Genomic DNA, 22410 nt, shown 5'->3' with positions numbered 1-22410 from the left:
TCGACTCTGAATTGTTTTCACCAAAATGCCGAACTACAAAAATAGCGAATGGCTAAAACACCGATTTCTTTCCAACGGAAAGAAATCAGTTGGCCGTTCTTTGACACCTGCCCTTTCCCTGAGTGTAGTGCGATCTCGGAGTTAGAACATTTAGTTGGGGGGGGGCACATCCTCCCACTTAAATATATTCATTTATGTGTGTCGGTGTTTGGCCAACCGATTTAATCGGTGTTTTGGCCGTTCACCATTTTTGTAGTTCGACATTTTGTGTCGAACAATTCAGACTCGACATTTTCAGCTGTTGACAATATAATATATAGACCCTTTCACACACTGTATGCTCACCAAGTACGTGGTTTTAACTGAAATGCACATACAAATTTAGAAAGATGGCCTAATTGATCTTCTGTAGCAATTAGTCATGACATTTAAGCTATCCAGTCTTAGCTTTATTCTGTTGCGAGTCTGAAATTACAAAAGCAGTGGCTTCATACCTTCCTTTTAGACCAATGAAGATGTGATCTGCTGTGCAACAATGCAGTAATGCACTTAATTACCTCTTATATGGTGAGTTGGTGAGCATTCCTTTCAGCTTTCATTTGTTTGATTTCAGTTATTCAAGTAACTTCTGTTCATTTCAGTGGTGATTTTTTTTTATTGTATTCTTACTTTAAACAATAATTTCTAACTTTGTTACACGAATATCTTTAACAGAGACCCCCTCGTGATTTTAATGCTTGGTTCTTTTTGAGGTTCTGAAATTAGCATCAAGGAGGTTGAGCACTGTAAAATAAATTAAATTTAAGACAAGCCAAAGTACAAGAACAAAAATCACTGGCTTTATTTTCTTACAGGAAAAGGGACTAAGTCTTTGGAGAAGTAGTGCACAAAGAAGTTCATATTCTGTAGATGAAACAATTCATTAAAGGAAAAAATCTCTGTCAACAGATATTGAGACATTTCCTTCATTGATTTCATTGGCAAAGACTGGCATATCACTTTGGTGACTTTTATCAAAAAAGGAAGTTTGCCCTTTTAGTGCTCAAGAAATCTAGGCCGATTGTAGTTTCAACTATCAAATTGAAAGAAGTACCTCAATCAGTAAACACATAAGAGAAGTTGGCCACCCTGGTGATTCCTTTAGAAGTTCTGAAGTTACTTTTGACAGGGTGAGAACATGAGTTATTAAATAAATTCAAAGGCATCCTTTTTATCTCATGGATATGTCTCTCCTAATTCCCTGCTAGTGAAGTAGACTGTAGAAGGCTGCTTAAGAAATTGTTGCCGTTGCAGTGGACAACACTGCTATAGAAACATCCAGACACTGTACTCAACCCAGTTTAGTTTCATCAAGGGCAGGTCATGCCACCTCAACCCGATGGACGTCTTTGATAAGGTCACCAAAGGATGAAGCTAGAATGATCCACACTGCCTACCTTGGTTTGGCCAAGGCATTTGACAAAATATCTCACTTGGGCATTGTTGACAAACTAAAGAGGTTAGATATAAACCCTTATGTCACCCAGTGGATAGCCAGCTAGCTCATAGACAGAACCCAGGAAGTTAGAATTGGGGAGTATGCCTCTACAAAGAAGGCCACTCACAAGCGGAGTCCGTCATGGGACCAATCCTTTTTGGCATTTACTCCTCTGAAGTCAGGGCCACTGACGTGGGCCTCCAACTGACTACATTTGACAAACAATTGCAAATTAGGAGCAGTTGTAGAATTCCAAACTGACGTAAATGTTCTCCAGGAAGGGCTGACACAGACAAATAACTGGTGTCAGAGCTGTGGACTAAAACTAAATGCCAAGAAACATGTAATATGATCCCTCAGGAAGTCCTCTTCCCCTGATAACTATCATATTGACGACACACCCCTGAGAGTAGATCCAGAAGTTAGAGACTTGGTGACACACACTGACAACTAACTGACTGTGAGGGGACTTTCCTTGATAGTTTAGGAATACCTTCCCTCCATCCCCTTGCACATGGATGTCTCTCTCATTTCTTCAGTTTGAGTACGTTCTCAGTAAGTGTATACTTTTGTATTTATTTGCTTTATTTTATTTTATTTTATTTTTATGTTTGTTTACCGGGACAGTCTGACTGGGTGGGTAACCCATTTTCAGTGGAGGCCCGGGGGGAAAGCTCCACTAGTTAGAGAAAACATAATCTAAGAAACTACAATCATAGGATGAGACAACAAAAATAACCCACATAGAGTACATAAGAACATACAAACTTAAGTTGAGACCTTCAAAAACGTCCTATAAGTTACAAAGAATACATATGTAATAGAAGAAAAATACAAAACATATGATGAGATGATTAACTTTAGCTCCTTTGGTTAATAATAATTATAAATGTGTCATAAAGAACATCATGCAATTAGAAAAATAACATCACACTTATGTATAAAGAACATTATGATGTTATAGAAACATAGATATATGTCATAGTGGTTAAAAAAGTAGGAGCAAGAGTTTTAAGGATAGCTTAGTAAATTCAAGATCTGTTATTGGAATTTCTCAGGAAGGATTAAATAGAGAGTATTTAGTCAGGATTTAGACAAGAGCAAAGCCAGGAGTTAGATAGGTGGGACTTGAGACGTGTTTTAAATTTGGGGGGGGGGGGTTAGCAGTGGTTCGTATATGTTTTGGGGGGGTCACATTCTATGTCCTGGAGATGCAATTGGAGTAGGGACAATCTCCATGGAAGTTGTTGGCCTTAGTGACTTGTAACAGTTTTGAAAGTGTTATATATTTGTTGTTTCTTTATTTACAGGACTGTGCTTGCTAGTGCCATGGGAGTGAAATGACTCTGGGTATGTTTATATAACCGGTGCCTTGTATCTTGGAGTATATCAGTTCAGATGCACCTGAATGGAGGATACAGCTGTTAATGAGTTCTAATCGAGGAGAAAATTAATCCAACCAAGGACCCATTTAGAATGGTCTTCTCATCCATTCGTGTGTCATCTGCTTCTGTAAGCATATCTGTTGTTTGCTGACTCTCTGTTTTTGAGTGGTAAAGTCCTGATAGTCACCTAGATGCATTGGGGTCAGTTAGCAGTCCATGCTATGGAGGACCTGGTGAGGAGAGTGAGAGGAGGGAAAAGGCAGTGCTTTTTCACATCTGCTGGGGTGCACACGTTCTGCTGGAATTTTGTGGCAAAGACTGGATATCACAGAGAAGCATATGATTGCACAGAGTGCAGGGCATTCTGAGGAGGTTACACCACTTGTGGAAATGGGTGACATGCTGAGTGTATGACTCATTGCATGTTAAACCCCAGTATATTTGAGCGTGTACAGTGAGAGAAGTTAGATCTTAACAGAAGAATCCCTGTTCTGCAGATGATGGCACCACTTCTGTGACTTTGCTTTTGCCCAGACAAATGATTTTCCTTCGATCTCTTGTCTCTGGGTGAATGAATAAACCAGTTAGACATCTGATGGTGACACTTAATGTGGATTGTAAGCAAAAAAAAAAAAAAGTGTTAGATTCTCACTTAGTTCTTGAGTTGCACAAAGGTGCTCGCTAGTGGTTTGGGGTTAACTGGCTAGCTGTAAAGATAAAGTATGCTTATGTATCCTTGCTGATGTTACATCATACATAAACATTTACATTTTGTTCTTGAGTGGTGAATCTTGTAAGAAAATTTACCATATACAGATCGCTTGGAAGAGTCAGTCTAAGCAAGGACCTGTCAAAGTATGTCCTGTTGTAGGGCAGCTGGTGTGTAAAGAATGGCATAATTTTTATCAGTTTTTGAGATTTACCATTTTTTCAGAACTTCTTTATTACATTTTTTTCTCGGCACTGTAGTGTTTTTGATGTTACTGTACCAGTTTATGAATATTTTATAATAAATATGTTTTATGGGCTACTTTTGTGAGACCTTTATATGTTTATGTTTCCATGTAGATTGGTCAGTTTCCAAAAAAATATTTTGCTGGTTCAGTTGCATCAAGCATTGTTCGCCTTTGTTACTGTAGTGATAGGAATAGGCCTGACATCAGCATTGTTTGTCTTTGTTTTCCAAGAGTCCTCTGTTTCACTAATGTAACACTCCCAGATGTACTATCTTTTATTCTTACTATGGAATTTATATTGCTATCATAATTGAGTATGCTTGAAAGCAAGTCTAGTTACACAGAATGCCATTGGAATTCTCTTGTTGCTCTTATTGCACATTAGATTTTCTCTTTGTTTGCCTTGCTATTTAGCAGTATGGCAAATTACTTTAAGAAGAAGTACATCTTACAGTGTGCATTTAACAGATAGATCCCTTACTGTATTTGTTACTGTGCCTTAATTTTTAGATAATTCTGAACACATCATGAGAGGTGAGGACTTGGCTACATTCACAATACTGAAGATGAAATTTGATTTGCTAACTAATTTTGTGTGCTCAGTTTTTTGTAGCTTCTGATCCTACAGTGAAGACAGATCGTCTTTGGCATGACAAATACACGTTACGGAAATCCATGATTCCTTCCTTCATTCCAATGGATCAAGCAAGGAAGGTATGGTACTATTCTCTGTGATAGTTATGTATGAAAGTATTAATACCCAAGATGATTAACTTTATAGGAAAAGAACAAGACCACACAAAAGTGTTGGGGGCCCAGTACTACAGTTAACAGACTTTCCCATCCCTGGAAGGCTGATTTCCCCCGTAACACTTACACTTGAGGGAATTACTGACTGTGTTGATCAAGTATCCTTTATGTTTTGTAGTTTTTAATTGCATAGCATTGTGATAAAAGCAATCTCTTATGATCGATTTATAGTGGAATATTTCACATTTACTTTTTAGAAATGGTAATGAACATGCATTATAGACTACAACTCTCTTTATGCTTGTATCTTTGTATTTTGAAATAGTTTCCAAAAGCATTGTTTGTTTATTTATTTGTTTAACATTTGATGTGAAGTTGTTCGATCTTGCCGTTTGTTCTTACACACGGGTTCGGAGCCAATCCCTTGGCTCCGAGTCGGCCACATTCCAAGCTCTGTGTCTAAGAGAAGCTCGAGGCACAGTCCCTATTCCATGATCCTCTCCTGCTAACCCTCAGATCTAGCTTGCCGCTGCAACAGGTCTCATCGTCGAGTGAGAGCACGGGCCAGTATCTTTTTTTCTGTATAAAAATTTACTATATATTTCTAAAAAGTTAAAAATTATTAGAGTTTTTCTTAGTATTAGCGTTAGTATTAGTGTGTGTGTCTGTGTGTGTGTGTGTGTGTGTGTGTGTGTGTGTGTGTGTGTGTGTGTGTGTGTGTGTGTGTGTGTGTTAGTTTAAAATAGTGTTTAAGAAGTTGTGGGGAGCGGCTGCTCCTAGGCCTTCGGCCAATAACTTTCTGTCAGATTTTTCTGTGCGAAGTACCTTTTTCTATTTACTTTTTTGTTGTAAATATTAACCTGTGTGTTTAGTCAGGTTAATTATTGCATGTGTATATATATATATATATATATATATATATATATATATATATATATATATATATACATATATATGTATATATATAGTTATATACAGATTAGTATTACATACTGTATTTTTCTATTCAGGACATGTCAGAGAAAGCCAAGTCTGGTTTTAAACGTTGCCAGTGTGGACAGAAAATGTCCATAACAGACAACCACGTTTCCTACGTCTACTGTCTAGGCTCTCTCCATCTTCAGGAGGACTGCTCCATCTGCCACTCATTTAGTGGCAGAGTGATGATGGAAAGACACAGTAAACTGATTGAGAGGGGTCTCCTGAAGCCGGAGTTTCAGGAGGCATTAGAGAAGGCAGACCAGTCATCAAAGTCTTCGAAGGGGTCGAAGTCTTCGAAGGTATCGGAGCCCAGGTCATCGGCTCCGAGTACCTCTGTTAAGATTCAGTCGCCGGCTCCACAGACCTTGTAGCCGAGCACCGAGCTGCTGCCTTGGGGCGAGGTCCAGGTCTTGGAGCCGGTGTCAGAGGTATTCCCTTCATCGATCCTTCGTTCGGTGACCTCTTCGCCCCCTTCGACCTGTTCCTCCAGAGCACTGTCAGACACCGATGTGGATCAAGTGGTGCAGAATCTGATGGAGAACACGGCCTTATCCAAACTAATTGCGGTTTCGTCCCAATTGGTTTCGAAGGTTGAAGCCCTTCCTGTTCCATCCATAGATCCTCCTTCGAGACCCATCGAGTCATTGGAGCCGGGAGTCGAGGATCTGATGATTGTTGATCCCCCGGAGCCGAAGCCTTCTTTAGTACTTTCGGCTCCACTGACCTCGACACCTTCTGTACCCATCGAGGGGTCTCGGAAATGACAGTCTCTCCTCGGTTTCGGGGGGGGGGGGTAGAATCGAAGTTTGGGTTCTGACTGCCCAGACCGCAGAATCCTTTATAAACGCATTCCATGAACACCTTCAGGAATGCATGGATCATGCAATCCCAAATAAAACCAAGATCCAATCCTCCAAAGGCAGACGTCCTGTCTGGTGGACCCCAGCCATAAACAAAACTATACAATAGAAGGAGGAAGCTACTACATGATAGAGCAAAATCCCAAAAAGGGAAGGCATCTCTGATCAGTGCTGGCAAAAAACTACGGGCACTCATAAAATCGTCTAAGGCCAGCTTCGAGAGAAAAATTGCACAGGACACTAAGGATAATCACAAGGCTTTCTTTAGTTATGTTAGGAACCTGGGTGGAAAATTCCCAGATATGCTCAGAATTAGTCCAAAATGACAAAAAATACACCGAACCCACAGACATTGCCAACATCCTAGCTGACAGGTTCAGCGCAAACTTCTCCCCACCAAAAGGGCAAATATCTATCCCAGCAGAGTGCTGCCCCCCTGACATCTCAGATGCTCAGGTAAGAGCCGCCCTCTCCAAAGCAAAAAACACAGCATCAATGGGACCAGATGGTCTCCCGGGCTGCGTCCTACATGAACTCCAAGAAGAGCTAAACTCAAACATAAAACTACTGTTCAATCTCAGCCTTACCACAGGATATGTACCCAAAGAGTGGCGTACAGCAACAGTGGTCCCTCTCCACAAAGGTGGTGCCTCAACGGATCCTGGAAACTATCGCCCCATAAGCCTGACTAGCTTGGTCTGCAAAGCTATGGAAAGGATCATCATGGACCTCATAAAAAAAGATATTGGGGACCTACAGACACTGGATCCTACCCAATTCAGCTTTGTTAAGGGCAGATCCTGCCTCTTAAACCTGGTCGATTTCTTTGAAACAGTCACCAAGGCCATTGACGAGGGGAAGGGGGTCCACACAGCCTACCTGGACCTCGCAAAAGCCTTAGATACAATACCCCACTCTGGCATTATAGATAAGCTCACCAGCTTAAATATAAACCCCTGTGTCACTAGATGGGTTGCAAACTGGCTCAAGGACAGAACCCACATGGTTAGAATTGCTGAAGCCATGTCAGACTCCAAACCAGTTACAAGTGGCGTCCCACAAGGCTCAGTCCTGGGACCTCTCCTGTTCGGTATATATTTCGCGGAGGTACAGGCCATCACGGAAGGACTGTGGCTGACCAAGTTCGCAGATGACTGCAAACTGGGCGTTATAATTGACTCTCCAGCCGACACAAGCATCCTCCAAAAGGGCCTCATAGAAACAGACAACTGGTGCCAGAGCCATGGCCTCAAGCTAAATGCCAAAAGTGTATAGTCATCCCTTTGGCAAAACAAAGTGCCCACAAATTACCACATAGGTGGTAATCCATTAAGTACAGAAGAAGTAATTAGGGACCTGGGGACCCAAGTTGATAGCAATCTCTCATTTGACAACCACGTGGCCAAAGTGGTTAGAAAAACATTTTATATAGCCCACCTAATCATGAAGGGATTCACATCTAGATCAGGGAGGTCATCGTGCCTCTTTACTCATCCCTCATCAGGCCCATAATTGAGTACAATGCCCTTTTGGGATGTACCTTACCAGACACCTTGCAGCAACTGGAAAGACCCCAAAAGTACCTCACCAAGAGGATCAAAGGGCTCAAACAGATGTCATATGCTGCCCGGTTAAAGAAACTCCAGCTCTACTCAGTGGCATACCGCCTGCTCAGAGGCGATCTGTGCCTGACGTATAAAGCCATGTCCAACCTGGAATTAATGGACATGCTGCACCTCAGAAAATCCAAATCCCATCGAGCTACGCTCGAGAGACTTGAACCTCAGCACTAAAATAAATAGGACATGCTGGAGGGACAGATTCATAACCCAGAGGCTCCCTTCACTCTGGAATAAAATCCCAGTCCAGGTTAGGCAGAGTCCCTCATTGACTCTCTTCAAGAGGAATCTTGATGAGTGGATGGAGGATCTTAGGTTTACCCCTGGTATCACTTCTGTGTCACTGTTAGACAGAGGCACAGTATACTAACCTCGAAAAAGGACATATCAAAATTAATTTAAAATGGGTGGCGAAAGCCAAACACACTCTGGCTAGGCTTATAAATGCCCTAGGGCAGATAGCCTAGTATGAACCTATGACTCTTCCCCTTGGTGCCTCGGCGCAGATTAGTTCGGCTCCGTCCTCTGGATCAGAGCCTGTGGTTCCAGGCCCGAGGAGGCTACCGTCTTCTTCGGAACTGGTGGAGTCTTCGGCCCGTGGCTCCGGTCCCTTCCAGGCCATGAGGAAGGTTTTGTCTAGTAAGACGTTCACATCTTCAGATTCCTCTTCTCCCTCCCCGAAAGGTCCGCGTTCTGTCTCTGCACCACTGGTCCCCACCAAGCGTAGAGACCCAAAGCCTCAGTCAGCCCCAGAGGGTGAACCCTTTTCCTCGGAAGCTTCACCAGATGCCCCCTCTGATGAAGTCCCACGGAAGAGATTTTGCAAGAGGAGGCACCTTGATTCCCCACAGGAATCATTGACATCGGACACCGACTTGGATGAGTCAGAGGGGTCCCCACGGTCCTCCTCCAAGGATGTCTCATTTGCCGACATCCTGGAAATTCTCAAACAGAGGGGTGACTGGCAGTCACTTGCCCCCACTGAGGACGAGTCGGTGTTGCTGAAGGCTTTTGGGTCTCAACCTTCCACCTCTTGGTTAACTCCACCCTTTGAGTTAATGGATTTAATAGCTCGAAGGGCGTGGGAGTCCCCTGACACTTGGCCCAGTAAGTACATCACTGCACCCCAGGATAAAGCGTATCTCACCAAGGGAGTGCCAGTTGATACTATGGTGGTGGCGGTGGCCACCAAGAAAGAAATGTCTGAAGCATCTTCCTCTGTTCATCTTCCTAACAAAGACTCTAGGACGATGGACAGGTACGGGAAGCGCATTTTTAGTTCAGCGACTTTTTCCATGCGATCGCTGAACTACTTCACTCATTTTACCCGTCTTCAGAGAGATCTCCTCAAGGAATTGGGAGATACTCTACAGGGTACCACAGATGCTGCTGTATCAGACAAGGTGACAGCACAGCTCAGTACCCTAAACTCTATCGTTAACTCATCCATGCGGCTCATTTCATATGCAGCCGAAGGATCGAGTAGGGCTGCAGCTTCAGCGATCGCTCTGAGGAGACAATCCTGGATGCGCCTATGCTCCTTTGTGGAAGCCTTCAAGTCTTCCTTTATTAATGCCCCTTTTGATGGCTCCTCCTTGTTTGGGCCCAAAGTGAAGGAGACGCTCACTAGGTGTGAGCAAGAAGAAAAGACCCTGTCTGCCATAGGGGTCCTTTTTTCCGCCCCTTCTAGACCATACCCCAAAGGGCAAAGAGGTGGAAAAATGTGGTTCCGGAAGACTCAGGGAGCTTTCCAGTCCACACCTAGTGAAACCCCCTCCAGAGGCAGAGGATGGGAAAGGAATGGAAGACGCCACCCAGGCGGCAGAGGGGGTCCGCAGAACCAGGGCGACAGGGATAGCGCCCCTGGGAAGCCCTTCCAGCACTCCTGAGTGGAGGCCCGGCTGTCCTGCTCTGGAGGCAGTCGGGGGTTGCTTGGCTTTATACCCAGAGGCCTGGCTAAATCTCACTTCAGATTCCTGGGTAAAAAGCATAATAACCAGAGGATACAACATCCCTCTCTTAAACAATCCTCCCACCCAAAAAAGATTCCCAGATGTTCCACCCACTCTGCGGGATCAGGCAGCCATAGAAATACAAATGCTGTTAGAAAAAAAGAGTCATCCAGCTAGTCCCGGCGGACCAAAAAGGATCCGGAACTTACTCAAGGTTCTTTTTAGTTCCAAAGAAAACAGGGGACTGGAGGCCTATACTGGACCTCAGCAAACTCAATACCTTCGTGAAGAAGGAAAAATTCCGGATGGTCATGCTGCAATCGATCCTTCCGTTTCTTCAAACGAACGATTGGATGTGCTCTATAGATCTCAAGGATGTGTACTATCACATAAAAATGGCCAGGCCATCCAGAGATCACTTGCGCTTCCGGCTGGGAGCCAGTCATTTTCAGTTTCGAGCTCTGCCCTTTGGTCTCACCTCAGCCCTCAGGGTGTTCACCAAGTGCATGGTAGTAGTGGCGTCCCACCTGAGACGACTAGGATTCCAGGTGTTTCCATACTTAGACGACTGGCTCCTTACTGCCACCACCAGGCATCACCTATTGCAAGCCAGGGACTTATACAATCAGTCTCTGTTCCCATTTAGGCATAACACTGAACTCTGAAAAATCTGCCTTGTCGCCCTCACAGCATATATCATTCATAGGAGCGGAATTGGACACTACCTTAACTCTGATCTGGCTTCCCCAAACAAGAGTTTCAGCCTTGAGGGAACAGATTTCTACTCTTCTACAAAACAAAAGAGTCCCCGCTGCACAGGTCTTGAAAGTTTTAGGCATGATGGCAGCTACCCTTATCACGGTCCCCCTAGGGAGAATGCATATGAGGATCCTCCAGTGGCTACTCTTCGCACAGTGGTCTTACCAATGACTACCGTTGTCACTCAACATCCTGCTCACGGAGTCTTGCAAGCGGGATCTTCGATGGTGGATGAACAGCCACGAGCTTACGATAGGCCGCCTGTTCGTCCCCCCCCCCATAGCCACAGTGACCATGGACGCTTCCCTGATAGGGTGGGGGGGACTTTTTCAGGGGAGAACAGTTCAAGGCGAGTGGTCAAAAATGGAGTACAATCTGCACATCAGTGTCCTGGAGTTGAGAGCAGTGTTCCTGGCGTTGCAGCACTTTCACGACTACTTACCTCCGGGAACAGTTGCAATTCAGACAGACAACATGTCAGTGGTCTGGTACATAAACAAACAAGAAGGAACCAGGTCTTACCCCTTATGCAGAGAGGCCCTGAGAATCTGGCAATGGGCTGTGTCCACCGGACGCTTTCTCATAGCAGCGCACATCCCGGGGACATCCAACGTAATAGCGGACAGATTGAGCAGAGCCATCCTGTTGCCTCACGAGTGGTCCCTCAAAAATCAAGTAGCGGAGAGGATATTCCGCAGATGGGGCCAGCCTTGCTGCAACCTTTTTGCATCCCCTTGAATACCAAATGCAGAAGTTATTTCGCTCTACTTCCCCCTCCGGGGGGCGCCCCTAGGGACGCACTTGTGCACGATTGGCCCCCCGGTCTCCTATATGCCTTCCCTCCTGTTCCACTAATCTCGAAATTTCTGCAGAAAGCCAAAGGTCTGGAAAGGACGATCATCTTGATAGCACCATTCTGGCCTCGACAAATCTGGTTCCCCTTCCTCCAAGCTCACCAAATAGAGGAACCTTGGACTCTGGACCCAGTGCCATGCCTTCTGACCCACTCGTCAGGAGTTCTTCACCCCTCTCTTTCGTCCCTCAAATTGACAGCATGGCTGCTCCACTTCCCAGCTTAGCCAGGCCAGATCTTTTGTCTCCAGCAGTACAACATATTTTGATTTTTTCCCACAAAACCTCCACTAGAAAATTGTACAAGAGCAAGTGGAAACGTTTCATGTGTTGGGCTTCCAAACAAGGTTTAGATCCCTTGGTTGCTCCTATTCATAAGGTTCGAGATTTTCTATCTACTCTTTTTCATCAGGGGGCTTCAACATCCACCATAATCCACCATAAGGGTACAGCTGGCTGCCATATCTAATTTTCATGTGGATGAGGGGGGCGCTACAATTATGTCTCACAGACTTTGTAGAGCTTTCCTGAAGGGAAATTATCTCCGACCACACATTCGAAGTCCGGTTTTTCCTTGGAATTTAAATCTGATGCTATCCCAACTCATGTTATCAACCTTTGAACCAGCTTTGCCATGCCCACTTAAATATCTTTCATGGAAAACCCTGTTTCTTGTTGCAATCACTTCAGCTCGCAGAGTCTCAGAGCTGCAGGCACTGTCAATTAGACCCCCATATCTGATCTTTCACCCAGACAGGGTCACCTTGCGTACTAATCCGTCCTTTCTACCAAAAATCTGCTCAGAATCTAATCTTAATCAGTCCATAGAACTTCCCACTTTTTTCAGGCACCATACCAATAAATTGGAATACATGTTACACAAATTGGACGTGCACAGACAGCTGAAATTTTACCTCGACAGAACAAAAGAATTCAGGAAATTGGATCAACTTTTTGTTTCTCATGCAGATAATAAGAAAGGACTTGCAGTAACAAAAATCACGTTATCCAAATGGCTTTCGGACTGCATAAACTTTGTTTATTCATCTTCCAATCAGTCTGTTCCGCGCAAAGCTAAAGCTCATTCTACTAGAGCTGTTTCTACTTCCCTAGCCCATGCGGCTCGTTTACCGATAGATACCATTTGTGCAGCGGCTACCTGGGCCAAACCTCATACCTTTATTACTCATTATAAAGTGGACAGGGCCTCCAGGGACAGGGCTTCCTTTGGTTCCACTGTTCTCAGGAATGTTCTCCCGTGAGCCACCCGGGGTTTAGGGTGCTAGGGACACTACCTGTGTGTAAGAACAAACGGCGAGATCGAACAACTTCACATAAAGAAGTTATGTTCTTACCATAACATTCCATGTGAGTTGTTCATCTCGCCTTTGTTCTTACATTCCCACCCTCCTTCCCCCTCCATGTTCTGGAAGAACAGGTACGACTGGTGGCTGGTTGTCTTTTCTCATGGTCCCCTTGGACTACCTGTCTCTATGTATGCGTACATATTTGGACATGTATAATATATATGCGTATATCTGTCCTTACATATTTGTGTATAGACGTGTATATGTGTATTGGTACGTATGCATGCGTAGGCGGGTATGTCTTCTGTTGTCTGGGTTTCATAGCAAACTAGATCTGAGGGTTAGCAGGAGAGGATCATGGGATAGGGACTGTGCCTCGAGCTTCTCTTAGACGCAGAGCTTGGAATGTGGCCAACTTGGAGCCGAGGGATCGGCTCCGAACCCGTGTGTAAGAACAAAGGCGAGATGAACAACTCACATGGAACGTTATGGTAAGAACATAACTTCTTTTTTACCGGGAGTGTCCGACTGAGCCAGAGGGCCATTTTCAGTGGAGGCCCTGGGAGAAAAGCTCCACATAAATCTGTCAACAAAAAATCAAGAATATTGCAAGATAATTAGAGTTCCAAAATAGAAGTTACAAAAGTTTACAAAAAAACATTAGAGAACAAAAGTTATACAATGTTGTTAAGATTCTAGATTTAAACAATGCCAATGTAGATAGAACCAAGATGCAAAGACTGTCTGATAGGTATACTGTAGAGGAAAAACAACGATGAAGATGTTAGGAGAAAGGATGCTTCTGTAGAAAATACAGAGTACAAGTATACCAGGATCTGAGGATCTTAGTATAATGTTAGTATAAAGAGACTATTGTTTATAAGGCCATATTTGAGGAAAAGAAGTAGGGGAGGTAATATTACCCTGGAGAGGTGCATGAACAAAACCATTTTTTTCTGAAGTGTTCGATGAGAAGTTTGAAATTGTTTGAGTTGCTTGAACTTAGAATTTGTTGAATAATTATGTAGTACTTATCTGTTGGGAGCTGTACCATTCAGACTTTCATTTTACCAGCCAGAATGCACGTTTTGACAACATAGCACTGTAATGTGATAATAAGTGATATTTTGAGTGATGTTGGTGAGGGTAGCGGCTCTGACTTAAAGGCTGTTAGATTTTTCATCAGTTTATAGCAATGAGCAAATGTCGTACATTAAAAAGACATTGTAAGTTACTTGGCAGTACTTCAAATGTCACCTGTTCATTTTTTTTTTTTAATTAGAACTGGCATGTATTTGACAGCTAATAGCTACCAAACCATTGTTGTTCAAACTTTTACACAAGTTTGGAGAGTTAGTTTGGAAAGATTACAAAGTTGATAAGAAGCTTTAAAGTGGCCATAATTCTTTTTTTTTTTTTTTTTTTTTTTTACAAAGAGTCTATGCTGACTGTTCTTTTTTTTTTTTTTTTTTTTAATTTGGATTTATACAGTATTGCTGGTGAGATGTTTGTGAGATAAAACATTATGAATGTCATTGTAAGTTTGCATTATGAATGTCATTATAAGTTTAATTATGTGTTTATCTTGTATTTCCCAGTACATAGTGACATGGGTTGTAAAGAAGTATATTTAGCAGAAGCAGCTTTGTTTTTCTTTCCCATTTTCACCTCAAAGCATGACCATACCTCTTCTGTGAAGTAGGAGGGTGACTTTTTCATTTTTCTATCTTTCTCGATAAATTATCAAATTTTAAAGATTTCTTAACTGTGTTTGTAGGATACATTGTTTGAAAATCTTCTTTTTATGTTTGCATTTAGTGAGAAAAAAGGCAAGGAAATTAACTAAGGGTTCATGGCCTCATGTCCTTCCTTCATCTGGAACCTTGCAGTGGCATCCCCACCAATATGTTGTTACCAATCCCTCCTCTGTATGTGATATTCCAAGCATATGGTCTAACATCCAGAAAGTATTTAGAACTGTAAATTGTTTCATATCAGCGTAATCACTTTGAGGTGTTAGTATGCCATCCAGTTTTCCATCTAATGCAGATCCCTCTATGCTAAGAAAGATATCTTCCTCTCTTTGATCCTTCTGTTGTGCAACATTGTAGTTTAGTGGCTAAAGCTTTGCCATCCAAGGTCTGAAGTTCACATCTGACCTCCAGTCAGTCTCTTTGTGCAGGGAGTACTCATGCTCTTCCCATATTTTATGTTTTTCTTTTCCAGGATCATTATTGTTTATCATGTGCTGTGTAGTAATTTCTTAAAACTTCCCCTGAAAAACCACTTAGTTGTAGATTTCTTAGAATGCGAGCTTGCTTTGTTGGAGTTGCTTAACTGTGCTGTAAGGTTTGTTGATTTGGAGAAGAGGGAAAAGGTGACTTTTATGTATTTTTAAATAATTTTCTCTTCCTTGTAGTTAGTGTGATCTTGGATATAGTATACACAGATTAAGGTGAGGAGCCAAAATCCTCACTTAGTCTACTGCAAGGTGGCATAGACCCCTGTAAGTGTGTAGTTTTTTTACAGTTTCATGTAGTTTAGTAGTGTGCTGTGTTAATATTATACTTTAGTGTAGTCTAGATGTTATAACTATAGCGTACTGCATTTCTAGGGAGGGAAGACCTGTTGTTTCATTGGTTTAGTCCTATTTTCATCAGTATATCCAGTCTGAGGTGTTAATTCTTTTCTCCCCAAGTCTCTGCTGGAAAAAGGGCTATTGCCCAGTCAGTCTAATCCGGTTAACAGATGTCAAATAAATGTCAAATAAGGCCACTGGTCCAAGTGTTAAGATTTGTAATGTAGAGAGAATAAAACAATATGGTTGCTAATTAATTCTTGATCTCAGAGTATGATGTAAATGAGTAATGTTAACTCAAACATGAGATTAAGACTAGATAGAGTAGTTGTTTGAGATACTGGGTTTGCATGTTTAGCAGTGACAAGTTATTGATAGTTGATTGCAAGCACAGATTTTCTGACTCGAGGCAGGTTTATTAGTGTTGTATAAATTTATAATTGTAAGATGTATCAACAATCAGAGTTAAAACTACTAAGTGCACCTTGCTTGGGGACTAAGCAGTATGTTCAGAATGAAATGTTTTGTTAAAGTGTTTACGTTGCTAAAGAAATAAAGTGCAACTTCCTGTTTTTTTTTTCTTTTACCACATACTTTTGTCTTAGTAATCATAAATCTCATTCTCTTTAAATGATCTGCCTCTGTCCTGTACACTTTTATAATTCCATCATGTCTGTATAAATTTCTTTCCGACTTCTATGACATTCTTTCTTTGTCTTTAAAAACAGCATTTTATACCTTTCTTTGTAAATAATCCATTATTCTTTCTATTCATAAAAAGACCTTATAATTATATGTTTGCAATGGAAGGCAATTTTTATAATCACATTCAGTGTACTACATGTCCAACTGTATCTTTCCCTTTCTCAGTAATTTGTTATACTCTCTTAAGTTCTGATGATGTTGCCTTATGATCTGAAATCAAACAAATCAGCTTCCTTCATCCCCCATTAACTATATGAATTCAGTTGAAAGCATAATAAAATCTTTTTCTGTTTGCAAATTTCCTGTCTTATAGATATACCCCTTTCTTTCACAGTATCTAACAAGGCCTAAGCCTTATTTCTTTGGATTTTTTTACACATCCCAATGATTTTTTTTTTTTGTTTTTGTGTTCTTCATTTCTTTATCTGAAGTCATAGCTAAATTACCCCAAACTGCTATATCCATATTTGGAATAAAATATTTATCAGAAATCTTTCTTCTTGGACACCCGGGTATGTAGCAAGTCAGTTATCACCTTTCTCCCTGAAATTACTATTATGTCCAGTACCTTTATTTCAGCATTATTTATTAAAAAAGCAATCCCAGAATATTCTTCCTTTCCCGTGCTCCATAGCACTCCTCTCCCATCCAACTTTTGAGAGTGTAACCTTTTGGTCTGTATTCAGAAATCTTACATCTAATAAACAGTTAATATCTTATTTCACAGATATATACTCTAAAGTTTTTCTCTGTTTTCTATATTATTAGCATTAATAGATAACATTTTTGTATACCTCTCATCTTTTCTATTTCCTTTAGAAATTTTTGTTTTCTGGTCACTTTCTTCCCCTTATTCATTTTCTGATGTGACATCATACATACTTTGTTATATCCTGCCAGGGATATAACAGCAGGCCAGCTTCCAGAGCTTCAGAGCACCTTCCACATGCACAGTCAGCTCAAGCTAAGCTGACTAAAAAGACACATTTGGGTGTCAAGCTCTTCAGAGCTTTTCTGCTGCCAAAAAGTACACTCCTTTCAGCTTTTGAGAATCTGTCAGCTTGTGCTGTTCCTTTGTTGGGCAGATAAGTTCCCTTTGAGGAAAACATTTCCAATTTAAAAAGTGTTTCTTCCTCTTCAAGAAAGTTATTTTAAAGCTTGGAGTTTGTTTTTTTGATGGATTGTCATGAGACTGCATTGTACTTTTAAACATGAGCACTATTTTTTCCTGTCAGTTTTTAAGTTATTTAAAGTATTTGAAAACCATTTTTTCTGTTAAGAAAGATTGTTTACTTTCCATGGCTTTTTAGGGCCAACAAAGTGTTTCAAATTGCTTTTTACTGTGTTTTACGTGAAATTGGTGACTTTAAAGACTTCATTTTTTACCAGCTTTTGCTGCTTGTTTTCCGTGGGAAAGAGGCACCATTTTCAGCTTGACCATGGAACAGATTGTCAAACCTACAGTCGTCCTTCTTCCTGCCACAAGAAGAAATAGTTAAGCAGACAGCCTTTGCCATCACAGGAAGCTAGCAAATTGCCTCAACTCCAGGTGACTCTGCTGTGACCATTAGTAGTACCTAGCACTCCTCTTTTACCCTGGATCCCTCTGGTGTAGCAGTTACTGCCACTATGGACTGGAGGTAAGCCACATCCTCCCCAGCTGTTGGTGCCATCTTTGTGTCCAAGGGAGAGTCACTCTTGTTGATCCTGGGAGAAGGAATGGGTAAGGCTTCCTGATTTTGTCAGAATGTTGTACACTTCCCTGTATCCCTGAGGAAACTGCTGCTGCCATTAATAACACTGTTTGTTTAATTTTGACAGTAAAAATGGTGCAAAGCTAAATATGTGTCTACTGCTCCACAAAATTCTTTGGACAGCAGTAGTTTACTGGGTGTGGCTCAGGATTTAATTCAAACTATTGATTGTCCTTATGAAGTAGTTTCCAGTACAAGATAGAGAGATACCACTTTTCCTGAAAAGATTCAGGATTCTGAATCTGGGCAGGAAGATGAAGGGACAAATGCAGTGTTTTCTCATCATATTCCTGATTCAGACTCTGAGGAGACTTCAGTTTCTGATTTCTTCTTGTTAGGAGTTCTCTTTCTCTGAGACTATTTTGAGAATGTGCCAGTGTTTTAAGTTGGAGAATACTGAGGTTTCTCAGTCCCTCAGAAAATAGTATAAACTGTTACAAATGGAATTTCTACAGCCTTCAGCCATACCCAAAGTACTGTCATCATTGGAGAACATGTCAGATTTTTCCCTGGGAGAACACTGAGGCTTCTCATTCTCAAAGTTACTATGAACTGTTACAGAAGGATATTCCAGGACCTTCACTCATTCCTCCAGTTCTGTAAGCTTTGGAGGATGTGTGTGTTACTGCCTGCAATTTTTATTAGAGCCAGCTACCTCTAAAAAGGCAGATAGGATGTATAAAGTTCCTCAGTCTTTTATGTTTTTATACACTCCAAAACCTGATCTAGCGACTGTAGCGTGAATTAATCCTACTGTTAATAAACATTTAGTTAATTCCAATCTCACTCTTTGTGTTAAGTATGGGAAGATTGTTGGTAAGTATGGGGAAAAAGTGTATGCATCTACAATTGTGATTTTCAGAATTATGAATTTTCATACTCATGTTAAAGTTCTGACAAATTGTAAAAGTATGAAGAATGTTTTGCCTGCAAGTTCTTCTTGTAAGGAAAAAAATTTGTTTTAAATAAATATTCTTCGTGTTTCACTGTTGCAGTCATCATACTTGGGTTATCCTACCAGGGGCAGCCCTCAGTCGGCCCGAATACCAGAGGCTTAGTATTTCTGCGTCGGTTGCTGTCACTTCAGTACTGATGTCAGGTCATCAGAGGTATAAAAACAGGCACCTGACGCCATTACATCAGTCTTTTTTGCCGAGTAGCCTGAAGCAGAAGCAGTTCGCACGAGTGGCGGTCGGACGCTACACGACTTTTCGTTTCCGAAATTGAATCATCTTGAAGGACTTGTCTCCAGCAGCTTTATCTGACCAAGAGTCCAACGACTGTGAGGTTTCTGACTATGAAGACATGCTCTTATCTGCCTATGAGGATTCAGATGCAGAGGAATCCATTCCTTCTGCCTTCCCACCAGAGGATTTTTCTTTTGGTGAAACCCTACATACTTTGAGAGAGCATTTCCATTGGGAATGCCAGGATTATTCTCAGTACAAAAAAGAGACTCTGGGAATTTTTAGATCTACCACAGCATAGATCGTTAGCTATCCCTCCTGTTCTGGATGTTGTAGATGATGTCTTTATGGAATCCAATCTAACTCCTGATACTTTACCCCCTGCTCCAAAGAAACCAGACAGGTACTACAGAGTCCCTGACTCGCACACATTTCTCTTCAAAAATCCTACTGTTGACCCAGAGGTCATCTCCCAAGGACCTAAAGGAATAAAAGCAACTACAGCTAAGAATCCCACCCCCTTGGACAGAGATTCCTGAGCTTTAGACAGATGGGGTAAAAAAGTATACACCTCTGCAACTCTCACTGTTAGAGCATTAAATTGTCAGTTGCACATGCTGAAATACCAGCAGCATACTATGGAACTTAAGCAAAAGTTATCCACCTTTCCTGACTGTGCAGAAAATAAAGAATTACAGGAGCTTATGCATTCTGCAAGCCAAGTCAGCAAGCATACCCTGCAATGTGGGTTTGATTCCCTAGAAGCGTCTTGCAGGGCAGCAGTCAAAGGTTCTGTACTTAGAAGGCATGCCAGGCTTAAGGAGCAAACCTTGCCAGACCATGTCAAATCAAAATTATTGGACGCTCCTCTGAACAAGGGCAATCTGTTTGGCACCAAAGCAGAAGAGGGTTTAAAAAGATGGAAGAAAAGGCTAAGTCTATGCAGACAGTCAGATTTTTTGCAAGTGCAGCCTCCAAGATTTAGTAGGCATTGCCCCTCAAAACATTGGCTCTTTCCAGCACCCTCAAGGACATCTCAAACTAGACCCAGGGGAAATAGATCCCCAAATTACAGTCTCAGGGTATGCAAAGATCTAAGAAATGGAATACCTCCATTTCTAAAGCAGGGAGTGCTAAGCCACCCCCTTACGGAAAGAATTCACAATGACTTCTCAACTCCACCCCTCACCTCTGCCCAATTGCTCGTGCCCCTAGGAGGAAAACTTGCTCACCATGCAAAAAACTGGAACTCCATCACCAACGATTGATGGGTCCTCAACATAGTATCCCAGGGGTACAAATTTTATTTCCACACACTGACAACCCCAAAAGGGTTCCCAGACCTTCCTCCAAACCAGTGGGCAGAGGCACAAAACCAAGTTCAGTCCCTGCTCTCCATAAGGGCAATTCAGCCTGTTACTGCAGAACAGATAGACCAAGGTTTTTATTCCAGACTTTTCCTGGTTCCCAGAAAAGAGGGCACCTGGCGCCCAGTCTTAGATCTATCCATTCTAAACACCTTCCTGGTGGTACCAAAATTCAAAATGTTCACCCTACAGCAGCTTCTCCCTATGCTGTCCAAGGATGCCTGGTTAGCAACCCTAGATCTAAAGGAGGCCTATCTGCACATCCCAGTAAATGACTCCTGCAAGAAATGTCTATGTTTCAGGGCAGGATCTGTGCATTATCAGTTCTCTGCACTTCCCTTTGGGTTTTCCACTGCTCCCAGAGTTTTCACAAAATGCTTGGCTCCAGCCATTGCCTATTATAGACAGAGAAATATTCAAATTTATCCCTACTTGGACGATTGCCTAATTCAGGCAGACAGTCAGAAAAGCTGTTGCAACACCTGACATTTGTAAAGGACCATCTTATCTCCCTGGAGTACACTATCATTGAAAAGAAATCCAAACTAGTCCCCAGTCAAAAAATTGTATTCCTGGGAGCAAGTTTGGACACAGCATCCCAGATGGCATTCCTTACTCCAGAAAAGCAAGCCTATCTGACAGGCTACTTCGCTCAAATGGCCACCAGAATCCAGCTATCTGCAAGGAAAATCTTGCAGGCTCTAGGATAGATGGCCTTCTGCATTCTACTAATTCCATATGCCAGACTGCATATGAGGAAACTTCAGTGGTACTTAAAACGTATTTCCCAACATTCTCAGGACCTGGAAACAGTCATACCTATGATACCTTGTCTAAGGAAAGAGTTCCTTTGGTGGGCAGCAGCATGCAACCACAACAAGGGGCTTCCCTTTACACAACCCCACATCACCCAGACCCTAACCACAGATGCATTAGATTATGCCTGGGGTGCACATCTGGACAGCAGGTGCATTCAGGGCCACTGGAGTCCAAATCCAATTCATCTGCACATCAGCCAAAAAGAGATTCTAGCTGTTCAGCACACTCTGACAGCTGTCAGATCTCTACTTTTACCAGGGCCCTTACTAATCAAAACTGACAACACCACAGTGATGTGGTACATAAACATGTAGGGAGGAACCCACACTGCAGGCTAGCCATGCACATTCAAATGCAAACTCAATTCCTGCCATGCAACCAAAACTCTCTGGCAGACAACTTAAGCAGAAATCTCATAGACCCGCACGAGTGGCAATTAAACCACAACACCTTCAACCTTGTGACCCAGAAATGGGGTACTCCGAAGGTGAACCTATTTGCCTCCCCCTACAACCAGCAGCTCAGCAAATTCTGCACCAGGGTACTTCACAGCAAGGCCTGGAAACTGGATGCCCTATCCTTCCAGTGGGCAAACCTCTCAGTCTATGCATTTCCCCCCTTCCTCTTCTTGCAAGATTTATTACTCAAGATAAGGGAGGAAAGACCAAGGGCAATTCTGATTGCCCCAGACTGGCCAAGCCAACACTGGTGCCCACTACTGCGCAGTCTGTCACCATTGCCTCCATGGCACCTACCCCCAAATCCCTACTCTCCTGACTCAGCAGGAGGGAGAGTTCTTGCATTGACAGTTGCAGACCCTGAACCTTGCAGCCTGGCTTATCCCTTGACTTCTCCTCCAGTGGCCAGCCTAAGTAAGCAGGTACTGGATGTCATACATGAAGCCAGACAACCCAGTACAAGGAAATCCTATGCTGACAAGTGGAAAAGGTATTGTTCCTGGATTCACACTAAAGGAGCAGATACAGCACAGCCCTCCTTGCCTCTCATCCTGGATTACCTAGCAGACCTACTCTATAGAGGCCTCTCCTTCTCCTCCATTAAGATGCATGCTTCTGCCATCTCTGCTCATTACAGCACTGAG

The 22410-nt window shown here is 42.4% G+C and overlaps 1 protein-coding gene across 1 annotated transcript in view; it reads left to right on the top strand.

Moving 5' to 3' along the window:
* Positions 1–22410, top strand: part of TUBGCP3 (tubulin gamma complex associated protein 3) — a 1295126-nt gene that overhangs the window by 544148 nt on the left and 728568 nt on the right. Inside the window, exon 12 of the mRNA XM_044072631.1 lies at positions 4422–4532. Within this exon, the coding sequence (XP_043928566.1) occupies positions 4422–4532 (111 nt within the window). The remainder of the gene's footprint in view (positions 1–4421; positions 4533–22410) is intronic.

This window comes from Protopterus annectens, chromosome 5.part0 (assembly GCF_019279795.1).
Source record: "Protopterus annectens isolate FY-2018-M chromosome 5.part0, PAN1.0, whole genome shotgun sequence".
Taxonomy (NCBI): Eukaryota; Metazoa; Chordata; order Ceratodontiformes; family Protopteridae; genus Protopterus; species Protopterus annectens.
Note: the sequence above shows the minus strand (reverse complement) of the source record. Positions and strands in the feature narration are given on the sequence as shown.